This window comes from Etheostoma spectabile, chromosome 21 (assembly GCF_008692095.1).
Source record: "Etheostoma spectabile isolate EspeVRDwgs_2016 chromosome 21, UIUC_Espe_1.0, whole genome shotgun sequence".
Classification (NCBI taxonomy): Eukaryota; Metazoa; Chordata; class Actinopteri; order Perciformes; family Percidae; genus Etheostoma; species Etheostoma spectabile.
The window spans coordinates 21,233,890-21,247,126 of NC_045753.1; the positions used below are offsets into that span (position 1 = coordinate 21,233,890).

General features: G+C 40.8%; 1 protein-coding gene and 1 long non-coding RNA gene across 8 annotated transcripts in view; one reads left to right on the forward strand and one right to left on the reverse strand.

Annotated features, from left to right (window-relative positions):
• LOC116670873 (myosin phosphatase Rho interacting protein) overlaps positions 1-13,237 on the forward strand; it is a 50,412-nt gene that overhangs the window by 1,427 nt on the left and 35,748 nt on the right. For all 7 annotated transcript variants that reach the window (XR_004327147.1, XM_032501565.1, XM_032501566.1 and 4 more), the window contains exons 2-3: positions 2,207-2,284; positions 7,584-7,649. Coding sequence is in view for 6 of the 7 variants with exons in the window: in XM_032501565.1 (XP_032357456.1) it covers positions 2,207-2,284; positions 7,584-7,649 (144 nt within the window). In the remaining variant the exon portion in view is untranslated. The remainder of the gene's footprint in view (positions 1-2,206; positions 2,285-7,583; positions 7,650-13,237) is intronic.
• The window catches only part of LOC116670877 (uncharacterized), an 18,575-nt gene continuing 10,943 nt past the window's right edge, over positions 5,606-13,237 (reverse strand). The window contains exon 3 of the long non-coding RNA XR_004327148.1: positions 5,606-5,951. This is a non-coding gene — a long non-coding RNA (uncharacterized LOC116670877). The remainder of the gene's footprint in view (positions 5,952-13,237) is intronic.

Genomic DNA, 13,237 nt, shown 5'->3' on the forward strand with positions numbered 1-13,237 from the left:
CGATTGCCATGATACAAGAAACAATATTGCGTTGTAAGTGTCGTTAAAGTTAAATTGAATGTGTAATTAGAGTAATGAAGCAAGAGTCGATAGCACAATATAAATTATATTAACCTGTGACCATAAATATTGAAAAGTAAGTATGTACTATGCTGTAAACTCTTCCTTTTGGCATTTTGCCTTTGTCATATTCTTTGCCACACTGTTGGCAAGTTCACTCTTAGAAGAATTGGAGACTGGGTCACGATTACCACAGCATCACAAATGAAGATATCCCAATAAGTTTTCCTACTGGACTGCGTTGTTGTATTGGCAGGTTGTGAATGGTGTCATCAGGGCTCACTGAACTCTGATAGCCTGTATCGTGATCATTTTGTTTGGTAAGCTGTTTACTGGGACAGGTTAAAAGTACCCAGTGTCCAGGCTGTCTATGTGAATGACACCTTTGTGACTGGTGTTTCTACAGTTGATAATGTCTTCTTCATGGCTGGGTGAGGACTGACATCGGGCTAACATTGACCACATTTCCTTCATCATGACCAATGGCTTCTCTGTTGCAATGGAAACAGTCCTGAGGTTTATTTGTCCTTCTCATTTGGAATTTCTGACCCACCAGTTTTCAACCTTGTCCTGTGATGACTTCACCCAGTGAAAGGTTATCATCAGTGGTCAGAGGCCGAAGACCACGGGCAGGCCAGCCATGTTGTCAATGTTTGCTACAGTTCTGCTACAAAAAGATACTGAATGCCTGTGGATCTCATCCTGTGCACATTTTCATCCAGAACCTTTGCCATTCCTTTTGCAGCCCAACTAATTCACTACTCAGTCTCACGCTATTTGGTGCAGTATTTAATAGTTATTTATGATGTGGGGTAATAAGACGTTGGGGGAGGGGGGCTATTGCAAAATGAACACACGCTAACATGCTCAAATAGCTCGATTTAAAACCCTAAACCATCGAAGGGTATAAATGACCTAGATTCACCTTGTCTATTTCTACTTGCCATTGGGGCTGCTGTCAGGTCATGTGAGGAGAGATGGGATGTTTTTCTAAACTGTGCTGCTGAATCTCAGTGTTTCTCCATGAGCTTTAGACTAAGGCAAGGAGGAAGCTTCTTTCCCAGTATCTGTGGGATTCCCACAATTCCATTATCAAATAACTTTGTCTCATCTAATGGGTGCTTTTCTTATGTGTCACCTCTCTGTTTGTCTTTAAAAATGTGGTTGTTGTTTCCATGCACAAAATCTTTGACTGTCCAAGGTTACAGTTGGGACTTATGATAGAAAATTCCTTTTTTTTTTTTTTTTGTTTACAAAGTCACTGAGCTGAGAAATGTGCTCCTATAATCAAAGTGAAAGAGGATTTTATAGTGGATTATACTAGGCTTTACATGGGATGAAGTTATGACAGTAATCAAAACCACCGATAAAGGGACATAGAGATGCCAGACATCTGTAAATGTCAGAGCAATTCGACTTGATTTGTAGGCTGTTGTTCCACAGACTTGGGAGTGCAGTTAGCTTACGTAATGTACCTTATTAGCTAAGCTCTTTAGGCGTAGGTAAGATTTGAGCGTAGACATTTTAGTCGAATTATATTTTCCCTGTACACACAACCCTGCAGTGGTTATGCAGGGCTTTTTTGGCTTAGCAAACAAATGCTGACTACTAGTATGGCTAGAGTTCAAGTATGTACCCATCTGAACGATTTAAGAAAGACGGCCAGGCCAATGTGCATTTCTCTGCAAGTTTGAATTGCAAATCTGTAGCCGCAAAAGCTCTAAGACTGTACTGCTTCGCTCTCCTGTTTCTCATCCACTGTTTTTCTTGCTAACTTCGGCCTCTTGCTGCCTCCTCCACCCACCAGTCCACCCACTTAGAGGATCAGAGGGAAAATCATGTGTGTTAGCCTTTCCTTTTATTTTTTCTTCTTTTTTTTTTTTTTCTCCCCCGGCAGCATGGTGCTCTGAAACATAGCCAGCTGGAGAAAACTAATATACACTTCTCCAGTGTTGAACTAAAGTATTTGTGTGTCTGTGTTATCCTGTCTGATATTGGGACACAGTTTGAAGTCTAAACTAGGGACTAGCCTCCAGTTATATCTACAGTGAATTCAAACGTGCACAATTGAACTGTTAATCAATATGTTAATGTGCTTGTTTTGGTGTTTGCTTTCAAGACTGTAATTGTGTTTTTCCCTTACCAGGCAAAACCCATTTACGGTGGATGGTTGCTGCTGGCGCCAGAGGGAACAAATTTTGACAATCCGTTACATAGATCTCGGGTAAGTGGTTCCTTTGTTGGTCTTGAAACTGATTATTTTCTGAAGGTAACACAGTTTTGGCTCTTCACCTCTTTTTGACTTCCTCTTAATAAACATTTGGTGGAACTTCATGAATACAAAGGGGTACTCTTTTAAGGGAACAACTTTCATTGACCCATTGTAGCTTCTGCTCATGCCAAGAGTCAAAAGGTGCAGTCTTTCGGATTTAGTGTTAAACAGCTTTGAGAATAAGATTTGAAAGTTTTTTTTTTTTTTTTTAAATAAGGTAGCCTGGTCATACCAGACTCTTTTACATTTCATTTGTACAGAGAGTTTGGTCACTCTCCATTGACAAGCGTTAACTCCCTTGAAGGCGTGTACTCTGTTGAAGTTTAAAACTATTAGATCTGCTCAGAGCCCCTCTGGATCTGTCATAACCAATCGCTAACGTTTGGTCGTGATGTATGTCATGCGCAACAAGAGGGGAGACCGTCAAGGCTTAAATTTAGCATTAGCATTAATAGCGTTAGCCTCAGCCAACTCCTTCACCACTAACGGAGTGAGCTGGAAAATCAAACTTTTCCCGAAGCCCGTGTGGAGGAGGGCTACAACATCATGGCAACCAACAAAACTCAGCAAAGATAATTCTTGCTCGGGCTTTAACTTCTGGATATTCGGCATTGTTGCCACAACGGACTGAATGACTTTACTTGCATCTTTCTCCGCCGCTATTACGGAACTACAACTCTAGCGCACGGCCTCAACCTCATGGTTCTCAGCCACTCCCTCTGTTCGCTGATTGGACCGGTTAAAATTTGGCCGGAGAAAACTTTGCCTAAGAATATACCGCAAACCCAGACGGTGTGCTGAAGGGAAATGAAAATTGAGTGGAAGTACGTAGGAGGGCGGAGCCAGGCTAGCTCCAAGGGCTAGGTTAGTTGAAAAAGACAATTGGCTTGCCTAGCCCTTCCTTTCATTTTGTTATCCATTCTGCCACTCATTTTGAAATCTGACAAACAGCACGTCTGGCTATTGTGGCTCTTGTAGCCGTTTCATGGATTCAACAGCTTCCAGTGGGAGGCTTGGCCCTTTTTTATCAGAAAATGCCTCATTATCTAGCAATAATGAGCCTAATATTGACTTTATTTCACAAATCCTGCTCCCCTAGCATCACGTAATGGGAAAATTGCTCTGTTGCACCGCTTCCTTTATCAGCTCCCAGATTGTACTGTGGTGGTACATCCCGAAGAGGGAATGTGGGGGAGGAGAAGGAAAAGTCCCAGTTCTCACAGCCACACTGATGGCTTCCATATGGGTTTTGGGAAAAGCACCTCGGAATCCTTCAAGGCAGCTGCTGCTTTGACATAATCACTGATGTGTTCTGCCTATTATTACAATCTGCTTTTTCCCGTCTATAATTGGTGGCCTGTAGTGCTGAGGTGAGCAGGTTGGTCAGGTTTTTGACTGACCAACAAACAAATAACAGAGGAAAATGTTGGATGAGTCATGTTTTAGGACAGCTTTAGTCTGACAGGTTGCGGGTCTGTGGCTGTATTTTGTCTATCAACAAAGCTGTAAGCCACAATTATCACTCTAATGGATACGACTACAGTGTCCTTTTAACATCACCTGTGAAACTTATCAGCACCCCTTTTGAGACCACTGTATTTTAGGTTACAAAGCACCTCTCAATATTTCATGGATTGGCCCCAGTTGGAATTGGAGCCCAGGATATTTAACACTGAGACAAAACGGTGCATTAAGATAAGAGGAGGGCAGTGGGGAGCTCATCAAGCCAATGAGCAAGGAGATCAATGGGAACTTTCACCAAATCCTTTGCACAAATATCGACAGAATTACCATTCTAACCAAGAGATCAAACCACTCCCTTGCTTGTGTTGACCTTGCAGTAAAAAAAAAAACTTAAAAACATAGGTTGGGATCCATTAACATTGTGCACTTAATGTGTTTTGAAACAAAACCTGATAGATGGCTAGATACCAGGTCATGGTTGTGTGCATTTTGACACGTAAGACAGATCTAGACATGGTCAATGTTATCAGATGTAATACTGTGTACTGCCGTGTAAAGATGTCAGTCTTCCTCTATAATACCATTTGAAATTCATTATTTATTTTTATATTCAAATAATATTTGAACATTAAATGCTCACTAGAGGGACTACCAACATTAGCCTGGCCTTGAAGGGGATTTACGTCATGGTGCATTGCATTTCTGGCATGCCGCTCTCTGTTTACGTTATTTTCCACCACGCACACAGCAACAAACGCAAATCCGAGGAGAACTCTGTAATGAAACATTATCTAACAAGTGTAGTGAAGCTGCTTTTTTGTAAAGGCCAACGATGCTCGGTTAGCACAATGACATCATGTTGGCAAGAACAGCTGAAATGATTTTGTTATAAAATAAGTAGCAATAGTGTTAGCCACGATGCTAACGGCATTGATAAGTATTTTTGTGATTTAAAAGCAACCAGTTGCTTGCAGATTGCCACGTTACAGAGAATACAGCTGTTAGAAGGTGATATATATATATATATATATATATATATATATATAAATAAATAAAGTTGAAGCTAACTGACTGACAGCTGTAGGGCAGCTAACATTAACTTTAGCTGTTTCAATGAAGCGCCCAGAGAGCTCCTAAAACTCGCGACCCAGTAAGGAATGCAGAACACGTTAACTATTGATAACATAAGCATTTTGGCGCAGTGGATGTCGATTTTAAAGTCATGTCAAAACTATTTTTCCCTTCCTCCTTTCGATTTCCAGCCGCAGCCTGTCACTCCCCCATGTACTAACATTACTCTGTATGTAGCGTTGGCTCACAATGTCTTGGTTTTCTCACTCAGTTTCTCAATCAGACATGAGAAGAGGAAGATTAGCAAACGTTAGCCAAAAAAGTTGTTTTTACTATACGACTTTTGTTCCAACAGCCCTACTGACATGAAAGGGTTGACCCATGTAGTTTGTGTTGTTATATCCACAATCAGCTGGGACATAAAAAAAACTTTTCAGTGTTGTCTTTTTTGCACTCATACTTTTAAGAAGAAAAACAAATTGGCAAATTGATTTGCACGAGCGGTTTTCTGTGATCTATCATTTTACTGGTGGGGAATTGTCAAATCGGCGCTCCCTGCAGCTGCAGGCGCCTCTGCTTGCTGAAGCAACCAGCATACCGGCCGCAGCCGACCTGTCGTGAGCAGGTGCTGTGCCCCAAGAGGAGTATCTCCCTGCAGTGAGACATACTGGTGCACAGAAGCATGCGTGTGAAGGGGATAGGGGAGGGGGGTGCAGGGAACAGTTCATCTCTGTCTCCCAAATGGAATGGTCCGGACAAGGGGAGGAAATGGGGGACCATGAGCCTCCTTGAGCTTATCACTGTTATGCATGATAAGAATCTATCAGCGATCTTCCCCAGCTTTTGGACTGCTCTTAGATTCCACTTACTCTGCCAGTCACTGTGGCTCGAGCAGAGAGGAGATTTTCAAAACTAAAGTTGATCAAGTCATACCTGAGGTCAACGAGGTCAACCAGGTCCCAGGAACGGCACACTGGCCTTGCCGTCATCAGTAACAATCACTCAATAGGGGAGCAGATTTCTTAAGATGACATCATTGATGATTTTGCATCAAGGAAGGCCAGAAAAGTCAGGTTTTAGTTTTCTGTTCTTAGTGAAAAAGTGTAATAATTAGATTATCGTAAGTGTGTTTTGGGTGTGTATGAATGTACAGAGGTGGGTAGTAACGAGTTACATTTACTTGCGTAAGTTTGTGAAGAAGAAACTGTACTCCTACTCTGCTACATTAGGCTATAATGAACTTGTTACTTTTCTTTTTACCTCTTTGGTATTCTACGCATCATTGTTTTTATCCCCCCCCCCCCCCGTGTACGTTTCATTAATGTTTTATTTTGAAATGGAGAGAGACTTCCGCTAAAGGCTCTACCACGTGACTGAGTTTCGCCAATCAAACGTCGTTGTCCCCCACCCCCCCCCCGGCCTCATAGTGAAAGCATGTTTACCTTAGGAAAGGTGCAAAACATTAGCTACATTATGCGGTGTCTTCTGTGTCGACCAAAGCAAACGGACATGTCAGCATTCAAAAACTCAACATCTAACTTGAAGAAACATGAAGCGGCCATTTTTGTTTTTGCTATGGATAGGCGAGTGTTTGTCTTTTTTTGTGTGTGTGTGTTATCAAATTTGGATAATACTAAGTCTCTTCACTTAAGCTATTTTGTTGTTTTTATTGATTAGATAAACTATAATTTGCCTAAAGATGATTTATTTTGTATTTTTTGTCTAATGCTTGTGTTAAAAAATAAATAAGACGTTACTCAACAGTTACTCACTACTTGTAGTTTTTTCATCAAGCACTTTTTTTTACTCATACTCAATTTGGATGACTACTTTTTACTTGAGTCATATTATTCTGAAGTAACAGTACTTTTACTTGAGTACAATTTTTGGCTACTCTGCCCACCTCTGTGTATGTAATGTCTGTCTACATAAAAGAAAATTATATTTCCCAATTGCACAAATCCTTCCTTAAAACCTTTGAAAAACACACTTAACAGAGTCCAGTTATTTAACTATATGCAATTACAACAGGAAACACACTTTTCAAGGTGCACAATCTCCACCTCCAACATTGCCAAAAGACAATGAACCCAATTCTGCACAAAATATGACAGTATAAGTTATCAGAACTTAAATGTACACTATATAAAGTAAATACAGATTTATGTGTTTTTTTTGGGGGGGGTTGCGGGGGCGGTGCTCGAAGTGGGTCTTGCCCAGGGTGTAATTCAATATAGAACTGTCACTGTTTATAAGCCTGTGATAGGGTAAAAAGTGTGCCACGAACTGAGATGCCAATGCATGGCAATTGTTGGCCAAAGGCCCTCCTTGTGTATTTACTGTTTGTACGTGTGTGCACCAGTGTAGAGGTTACGTCTTTATACCCAGAGGTGTGTACTATATAAGGAATATTTACAGATTCATATAATAATATTACTGTATACTTTATTTTACTGTATTTATTATAATGTATAAGAGATCTAATGAAGAAATCTGGCTTTATAAACTAAATATCTATCCATACGTGTAACAGAATTTGTTAAACTGTTATGGCTAAAATTGGCTAATGTAATATAAACAGCTTTCAAACCCATTCTAAATATTGTCACATTTTCCCACAATGCTTCATCCTTCTGATGTGGCTTACTCTTGGGATTGTTATGACAGCTATGTGACCATGTCAGTAATTCAAGAATTCTTCTATTTTTTTCAACAGAAATGGCAGAGGAGGTTCTTCATCCTTTACGAGCACGGCTTACTTCGCTATGCCCTGGACGAAATGGTGAGTGAAAGCCTTCCTCCCGTTTGCTTCTGAGTTTTGTTTGCTTTGACACCAGCGCTTTCTTTCATCCAGCAGAGTATTTTGTGAAGGTGTTGAACACTAAGCTAACTAGCATAGCGGCGTCAAAAGGAAAGTGACACCACATGGTGTTGATACTAAAAGTTATGTGCACACGAGCTGTGTTATACAAGAGCCTCATGGCAACTTCCTGTTCTGAAAGGAAAAACTGGAAAAACCACTCAATGCAAAGGAGACTGTCTTTAGTATTCTTTATTAGGGTCAGTAGTTTAATATTTGTCAATAATTACAAAATGAATATGTAGACTGACTATTTGTCAAGGTCATTCGTTTGCATACTCTATTGTTTGTGGGTTCTATTTACACTGCAGCATGTGGGCCCACTGAATATTGATCGACCCAAAGCAGCGCTCACCAGTTTTTTTTGTTTTTTTCTATGTGGATGTTCTTTAAAATGAGGTGAAAGCAGCAGTAGTTGAAACAGCACTTGCTCTGTTGCTATTGACCCTTTCATACTGTATGTGGCATTCTCTGGCAGAGGAGAGCAATGCTGAGAGGGTTTATGTAATATAAACAGCAGGAGCTAGTATGCTGTTTAGATTTTCTTTTTTTTTGGTGCCATTTAGTTCCCACTATAGAAATCTGCTAACAGTTTAATGGCAAGGCTCCTATTTGTGTAGTGGATCCAGTGTGCAGTTAAACCGAGGATTGTATTACCATGTACCAAACTGGCCATAATGTTGTCTTCAAACTGGAGCCAATAAATTAGCTTTGTGAGGCACTGGTGGAGAATGATGACACCAGAAAAAGGATGGATTTACTGGAAGAGACAAAGGAAAGAGGAGGATGTCCTCCTTCCATTCATCGTTCTCTCTGGATGTCACTCTTCATCTTTTCATCTGCACTCTGAATGCAGGATCTAAGGGAGAATGGGGGTGGCAAGGGTCTGAAGCTGGAAATATCAAGTGGCACCAAATATAGAACCTCACTTGTCACAATAAACACATTAGAATAATTGTTTTGTGTTGGATGAACAGCTGCACTAACTCCACTAATTTTTTGTGGACAAAGAAGTAAAATTAATATTTGGACTGTTTTGATATATGACATTGGGTAGGGTTGGAATCTGAGTGGTGTTCTAGGATTTTATAAACCTTTTACTTTAATAGACAGTATAGATAACAACCTAAAATACTTTTACATTTAGTGCCTAAACATTAGCACCGGAACATTTTGAGTGTGTGAAGAATTTTCTTTCATTCCAGTGATAAATTCAAGTGGTTGGTTTTGTAGCTTGTATTTTTTGTTGCCTTTTTTTAAAAAGTGGTCTTAGCTTTACCATTATTGCAACATTTCATTTGCAGTGATACTGAAACGTAATTCCACCATTGATGCGCTGTAGGCTATTTGCCCACACTGGATGATGGGTATGGTTTTAAAATTTGATACACAGCTATGTAGTATGCAGTAGTATGCTTTTAACATTTGGTTGAATGTTTGGTGAAAAAAAGCTTCAGATTGCTACACTCAACATTACATACAAGAAGGAGGCCAACATAAAGATCAGTTTAAATGCTGTATTGTAGATGACATCGGGTCAAATCTAAAGACTGCCAGCTTTCGCCAGTATAAGGTTGCTCCAGACCACATCAGAGCCCCCATCTGAGAGAAATGGTTGGGGTTGTAGATGAGGAGGTGCCCCTCTGTTTTCCTCTCGGCCTAGTTTTATGGCTCTTGTGTCTTGGCTCTAACGAAACCCAGATGGACTGCGGTCCCAACCTGCAGGATGTGGCACGGCTTTGGAGGAAAGGAATGGGTTAGCAGAAGCATGGGAGAGATCAGAGTTCTTGAAGCCATCGATTTGGGGTTGCCCACCTATGGTGAACACCCAACACGACGCACCACTGCCATCATTTTATGCTAAGAGCAGCTATTGCTTTCAAAAGTTATGTGCAAGAGACAAGTGGTAAAAAGACCATGTAGCTTCAGTAAGAACTAGATAAAGAAACTATCTGTTCTGATTGGAAGGGTGGAGGGAGCGTGAATAGCTAAAAATGGTGGCCTGCATAGAACATGTGCTGCCATGCAAGGCTAATGTGTTAGTGCGGCTTTCATGGTTCATTCTCGACATAGGCCTCCGAAGAAGGGAGTTGAAATGTGTTGGTTCCAAAATAGTAAACTGAATTTAGCACTGTACATTTAATTAGTTGTAAACATGGAAATAAGAAAACTGTACTGCAAAAGTCCACTGTCAATTCAGTCTCCATTATTTCCTGAATGTACAGAGCAACCCAATGCAGTTATTTCAGGGGAGCGTTGCCAGGGCAACATGTTTTGTCCCTTTTGTCCAGCAACCGTTAACCATGGCATGTGTAACATGGGACAGAGTTATTCTCCGTTTTGTGGAGAGCTCTGGCTGTCTCTGTCCTGACTGTACTGATACAGGACAGAACACTCTGGAAGCAAAGCACGAGTGTGTGGGCTGAGGTTGTCTCTAGGCTCAGTCATATAGGGAGGAAGCCTAGTCCAGTAGATGTTGGAAAAAACATCAGACACAGCATCAAAACTAATGTGCAAGGCTGGACGAGACAGAGTTGTAGTTTGTGTGTGACTGAATGCACCTGGTGCTTGACTGCAAAAGCCGTGTCAGGAACAGGTGTCGCAAGGTTTGACAAACCCCTCAACTTTTAGTCGTCTACAGTTAACACTGTTGAGAGAGAGAGTGGTCTTCTGATGATTTAGAGTTTAGGTAATGAAAAATGAACATCATGAACAGAGGTAGCCCCAAAACACTGTGTAAAGGTTGTTCAAGTTGTTTAAGTGATGTGAGAAACACATACACAAAATCCATTATCACCTCGAGGTGAGGGCTTGTATGTGGGTGTGAAGAACTTTCCAGCTCCACAAAGCCACTTTAAAGACATCAGTGCAAGTTTAATTGATCAACACCCACACTCTAATAACTGCTTTGCTATGCAGTCCTAAATCCTGCACATAACACCTAGCTGCTGTTGACCCCTTCTTACTGACACGCTTGCACCCGTACGTACATACGGTCATCATATGATCTAGGCTTAAATATTTCAATTTATCTCAATCTCTGTTTTGGTCCCTGAGCTCACACTGAATCTGAGCCTCAGTCTTTGCACTGAAACTCTTTTATTACTGTTGACTGTGCATTGTGTACATTGCTGTGTTTATTTGGAGGCCGTTGGAAAAGATAAACACTTTTTTTTCTCTCTCTAATGCTTGTCAGTTACTCTATTTTAATCTAGATTGAAATGCACAGAATACCTTTTAAATAAATTGAGGCTACCTATTGAGTTGCACTGCACAAAAGGCCTATTCAAAGACGTTTTAATTGCATTCGCCTTTAGACTGTATTGTAGTTGACTGTCTGTACCACAGCCATATCCCTTGTTGTTCAAGAAGATGTTTTTATGACATTTCAGCTCTGTATTTCATCTTAGCTCAATTAATTCCCTGTGTCTACCGGAATTAAAATGGTAGACCCCGGCCCCATAGCACAGCCCAAGAACCAAGAGAGTTTTGACAAACGTCCCTCCATTTCCCACATATTTGTACATTCTTTTAACTTGAGACACATTTTTCTATTGCCTCGCTCCTGAATCTTGCACACATGAGCATATACAACCTCAGCCTGTGTTTGCCCTTAGACTTGTAAGACCTTTTTGACATGCTGAAACATGAAATTCAGGGCTATTTTAACCAATTTTGAGAAGCTTTTGTCTTGTGTTGGTTTGGGAATGAGGAGAGGTTTTAGGGAATGGATGAGTGGGCAGGGCCTCTGAGCTGCGTTGTTGCCTTCAGGCACTCTATGCAGTGAATAAGTGGAGGCTGACCATCCCACCCCAAATTAGAGATACTTAAAGGGGAGCTCCAGTCTTCCACTGACAGCAAGCCATGGGAAACAGAGTGGAGAGGGAAGTAAAGACTGATAAGTGTAAAAGTACAAGATGGAGAGATGGATCATTTAGGATTAAAAGGTGGATTAAAAGAAGCAGATGACTTTAGAAGGTGAAGAATAAGTGAGATATCGGTCACAGCTCGTGTTGATAAAATGGTGTAAGCCCTTAGTATTGGATCATTGTGGATTGTTTACTAAGTGTGGGTCCTGGGTGAGGCGTGTGTTGGTTTTGTAGAGATACGCTGCCTGAGAGTCTTCTTTAACCTCTGCCCTTCCTTCCCCATGGTTCCAGTAGGAACTGATCTGCTGGAATGTAAACAGCCATGGATTACAGTGGGGTCACTGTTCCCATTGCACAAAGCCAAAAAAAACCATGGGAACAGCCATTCATACAACTTGTAATCATCAGAGTCTAGAATACTGTAACAGCCACTCAACCCCACATCCCAAAGCTGTTGCCCAGTTTAGTATATTTATAAAATGTTTTTTCATTTACAGAAATTATACTGTTTGATCCCTGGAATTTCCAAGCTGTTGGCTGGGGATGACTGACAACAATGAGGGTGAAAAACTCAGGGCATTATCCACTCCAGTTAAAGCAATCACTGTGCAGGTATCGCGGCCAACAAGTATGGTTCGAGAGTGCAGCAACAAATACGATAACCCTCACCAGCTTTCCCACCCACCAAACCAGTATTAATTGACTATAATTCCATAACTTAATTATTTGCTTAATTATGCCAGCATGCATTGATTGTTAATTGACACACATAATTAGATCACACAATTGGAAGATGTAGCAACACTGTGAACACATTGCATGTTGTGCCCTGTCACTGACTACCAGGGTGGCAGTCTACACCCTCCATCCTCCAGGATTGATCTCATGAGAGATGATTGACCTAAAACAGACTTGATAACAGCTTCTTGAAAAAAATCTGACAAGAAGAAATTTGGTAGTCTCTGAAGTACATCTCTAATAAAGAAAAGCTTCTTATCCACCAGCTCAAATTGATCGCTAATCAAAGGCCTTGCTGTCCTCCAAGTGACCCAATATGCATGTCCATTGTCCAACTGAGTGCTTTGCTTTCTGAAGTGACATGAGTTTACCATTACCAGGAGAGTTTTATTAAGTTGAATACAATGAAAGGTGTCATGTATGATGGGCTAGGTTGTATTTTCCCTGGATAAATGACCAATCTGGCTCTCTCTGGGACTTTTGGTCTTACTTTCCAGTTTCCTTCTTATCTGTGCTCTTTAGTTTTTGCTTGGTTTTAGTCACTACATCATTCTGGATGAATCTTATCTCTACTTCTTCACTGTTGGAATACTTTAACCTCTTAAGTCAAAAGTACATTAACCATGTCTGGCTCAAGACTAAGTCTGCTCTCTGCAAACATGAGTTTGGCCTGGGCGTGAGCAACTATTCTAACTTTATTGTGGTCTTGTTCTAATATTCTAAACTCTGAAGAATCATATTTGAAAGACAGGGAGACATTTTCATGCTTTCCAACTGGCCTCCCCATTACCCACTCTTATTCTATATTTGTTTGTGTTTGTTCCATAGCCAAAAAGGCCTAATGAGTCTAAAAATAATGGCTTCAAATTACAGTCAATAAAACAGCCTTGTTCGCGTGCGTGC